General features: G+C 36.4%; 1 protein-coding gene across 1 annotated transcript; it reads right to left on the bottom strand.

The window, feature by feature from the left end:
* Nucleotides 1-2,680: 2,680 nt before the first annotated feature.
* Nucleotides 2,681-3,872, bottom strand: LOC149803086 (QRFP-like peptide receptor). The gene has a single exon (XM_089951340.1). It carries the CDS (start codon nucleotides 3,837-3,839, stop codon nucleotides 3,027-3,029), a length of 813 nt encoding a protein of 270 aa, XP_089807466.1. The 5' UTR covers nucleotides 3,840-3,872; the 3' UTR covers nucleotides 2,681-3,026.
* Between the last annotated feature and the right edge of the window lie 266 nt (nucleotides 3,873-4,138).

The following is a 4,138-nucleotide window of genomic DNA, read 5'->3' as shown; positions in this document are numbered from 1 at the left end:
ACAGCATTTTATGGATTTTAAAATGGAATTCGCAATTTTCTTTCCACTATATCTTTCATGTTCGTTCTGTAGACCATCTATCACCGGCGTTTTACTTAAATTGTTTTATTGATGCTGATATATCAGCAACGGTCAAGTTTTCATTAAAAGTGTGGTATACAGGATCGGTTTCTTTTATTACTTTAGAAACTAGGGAATTTATTATTATGTGGGGTCTTTTGGTGTTTAAGGTACTTATAGTATTTGGCAGCTAAATAAACTGTTGTGAATTGCATTCAGTTTCACCATCAAGTTTAGTTCAGAAGAGCCTGTAGACTTTCTGGCGTTTTTATGTAATTTATCACATAATTTCGAGCCTAATATCTAATTCGGCTGCTTTATCTAAATTATTAAACACACTTTCTGCTGGCCCTTTCGTATGCTGCATGGACATCAGGTGACCAATAAGTATTTTAAGGAATAATATATAATGCAACTTACTTTAAAAACATGACTGCTTTACTTAACTCTTCAGTTTTCGTCGGAGCTAATGGAATTGGATACGATATTTGTTTAATCTTTTGCCAACTTTTGGCTAGTAAGAAATAAGCTTTTATGTGTCAGCTGTGTGCCACTATTGAGAATGGGAAGATATATAGTAAGGGTCGGCATAAGTTGTGACTTGTTCAGACAGGTTACTGTAAAATACATGTTAATCTGACCCCAAACATGCATCCTGATTTTGAAAGACCTCACAGTCATTTACATCCGGAAGCAAAGTTTTGCCAATATGTATAGAATCAGAAAATATTCGAAGAGGCTCATATATGTAACTACGTTCCTTGTTCAGGTTTGTTTTGTTTACGGCCACTCAATTTTTTTTTTAGGTCAATAAAGTTTGTCATCAACTGGCTTTTGTATTGAGAACACCAATAATGGGAAAACTCACCATGTCTGGAATGAAAGCTTCCTATAAACATTCACTGACTAACGGAATCATACTATTCAGACAGCGACATAACAATACTAAGATTGTCAATGACATTAAGATACGGGCAAAATACGCAAAAGTGGAATTTGTGAGGCTATACTTAATTCCAGTACTACGATGTAATATGTTTCTTACACATTAATGTCAAGCTGCTTTTTTCAACGCTTACTATTAGAGTAATACTCACCATTACCTACGTAAGTGTAGCTTGTATATTTTTCGTCCAAAGTGCTCAGTGTAAGTGTATCTGCGCTTTCTTCCACATGTTTTCGGGGTCTAATTTTAAAGGTCAAAGGTTAATGAAGTTGACATTGATACATATGCCTTCTGTCATTTAAAGCTAAATTGTTACCGAATAGTTTCTTAACATAAATGAACAAACTCTAAAATATTAACAATTTTGAACTGTATTTCTGAAATGAAATCCTTCCTTCACAATCATATTTTCACCAATACGTATGTAGCCTTTATCACATGTATTTAATTTTTAAAACCTTGACCATAAAGAAATATATAATCCGAGACTGTGCCGGCATAATTTTTCAACCAGTCCCTGCGTTTGTTGGGAGGGCATTCGAGGCGCATTAAAACAAGGAGGAATCGAACGACATTATGATTTGCGTCGTACTGACCACGTTGTTACTCTGTTTATGCGGTTCAATCCATATATAGTTGATTTTCTATCTGAATTACATCAATGGCTTATATATACAAAGAAAAACAGAGATATATAGATAGATAGACCGACAGACAGACATACAGACATAGATAGATCTTGACAAACTCCTGTGTTTTATTATTATATGAATACTAAATTTGGGTATGTCCTACTTTAAACGTGTCATTTTTAAGTTTGCTCTCTCTGTCTCTGTCTCTGTCTCTCTCTCTCATCATATTTTGCAGAGAGAGATTAGATTAGCTAAGTATAAATAAGAAAGCATGTGTACAGGGGAGGTGGTGTTCGTGTTTCACAAACGCAGGATTCATATTTCATTTGAAAAATCAGAACGATACATCAATACAGATTACATTATATCTTAAAAAGACATAGTTGTTACGACATTGTTTTAGTTGCATTGAGTTTCCATTTAGTCCTGAGCATCAACTATCGAAAACAAGTTCCGGTTCCTTTGTCTCGACAAAGAATGAACTCGTACCTGAAATCAAGCTCTTAGACCCACAATTAGACAAATTTAAAGGGGATAAGCAGGAAAGTAACTAAAAAAAGACATATATGAAATACATGATTCTTGCTTTATAAGTAACAAATGTATGTATTTTAAACTTAAAGCTTTTATTTGGGTCTTGGAAAAAGAAATCCTTACCCATAGCTTGTACGAGTTCTTGCAGAGCGGCGCATGTTTCGAACGTATCGTGCCATTTTGTTCCAGTTTTTCGAATATTTATTTACGGATCTAAACTAAAATTGATTACAAGCTTTGATCATCCGTTTGCCAAAACTAAGGTGGATCACAAGCTTTGATCATCCATTTGTCAAAACTAAAACGGATCACAAGCTTTGACCATCCATTTGTCAAAACTAAAATGGATCACAAGCTTTGATCATCCATTTGTCAAAACTAAGTTGAAGCTATTAATTATAATTTCTTTATGACACAGTTTCGATTCGTCAGGTTCAAGTTGAAACTAAACTAAACTGAAGATAACATTTCCAGTCCAAATCTACGTGTAAGAATCAGAAGCTTTCAATAGAACCTTTTTTTATTTTTTAAAAATTAACCATAAATTGGAAATAGTACTGCATTTCGCTCCAACACGTTATGGATGTAAAATGAAAGTTTAGTTACTCAGATATTTATTCGACACTTTGAAGTTACTATTCCGTATAATACTCATCTTTGGTCCTCGTATTATACATGCAGCATGATTTTATTTACCTATGTTATTGCACTGCTTCTTGTTTTCTACTTTTGCTAGTCGCTAATTTGCTTTCTGACCTCATGTCATCTTTTTGTTTTGAACAATGCAAGTTTTGTTTCGAACAATAAAGGTTTCGCTTTTTGAACGTTCTTACCAAAAGTAAGACTGGATTCTATCAGACCCTCGTTTCTGAAGTCTGCTGACTCTCCTGCATCGGAGGTTCCAGCTGAGTAGTTGTCTTCCGGCTTTCTGCTGAGATGCGCATTGGGTTTGCACGCTCGAAGGACACGGGATACACGCGTACTTTACGGCAAGCAAGAAGACTGAGGAATGCTTTCTTGAATTTCTCATTCATGAATGAATACACCACAGGATTTACACAACAACTGCTCAAAGCGAGGCACTTTAGATACGCCCTCCAATGAATTTTTGAAAGGCTAATGTTGTGCATATTTTCTGCAAGAGTTAATTCCTCCAAAGCGGCGTTAAAGAGAAGTAATGGACTCCAGCAAACAACAAAAAGTAGCATAACAGTAATTAGCATTTTTATAGCTCTTCTCTTCAGCCTGAGCCCCGCATCATGCACTCGTGGAACTCTTACCCCAATAGTGGGTTGACCCCAAAGTTTGCAGCAAATAATACCGTACGTCACGCACATGAAGAAGAAGGGAACTATGAAGAGCAGAACCAATGTGAAGCCGACATCAAAAGCTTCCTTTCCTCCCTTCAGTATCGGTGTATAACAGACTTCATGCCGTCCCTCAGAACACTTTGACGTAACTGTCTCAGTGTCATATATGATCAGATAGGGAATGCTAGCACCAAAGGATATTATCCAAACCACGGCTAGCAAGATAGCGGCTCGTCTCGGTGCCTGCAGGAAGTTCAGTTTCAGTGGATGAACGATTGCGTAGTATCTGTCAATAGCTACACAACATAACGTCAAAGAACTGCATGCTACGGTAAAATTTGTAATGAAAGGTATCATTTTGCATCCAACACGTCCGAATTGCCAGTAATTATTGAGAACATCTCCTATATTTTGAGGAATGCAAGTCACGGTGAACGTTAAGTCACTGACTGCTAGAGATACGATGAAAACGTTAGTGGTGGATCGCATGTGTCTCTTTGTAATAAACGTTAGTACCACAAGTGAGTTACCAACCAATGAGATCACCATGATAGCAACTAAAAGAATGATCAAAATCACACGTGATGCGTCGGACACATGTGCGTCTGAATAAAGAAGTTCCTGCTCGATAATGAATTCCAGTTGAGGATAGTGTT

This window comes from Sinohyriopsis cumingii, chromosome 3 (assembly GCF_028554795.1).
Source record: "Sinohyriopsis cumingii isolate HCF-2022 chromosome 3, ASM2855479v2, whole genome shotgun sequence".
NCBI lineage: Eukaryota > Metazoa > Mollusca > Bivalvia > Unionida > Unionidae > Sinohyriopsis > Sinohyriopsis cumingii.
The sequence above is the reverse complement of the archived record's forward strand: the minus strand, read 5'-3'. Positions and strand labels throughout refer to the sequence as shown.

What these genes read in the sequence shown, in the direction of transcription:
- LOC149803086 (XM_089951340.1), bottom strand. Translation starts at nt 3,839, where the DNA reads ATGATACCTTTCATTACAAATTTTACCGTAGCATGCAGTTCTTTGACG.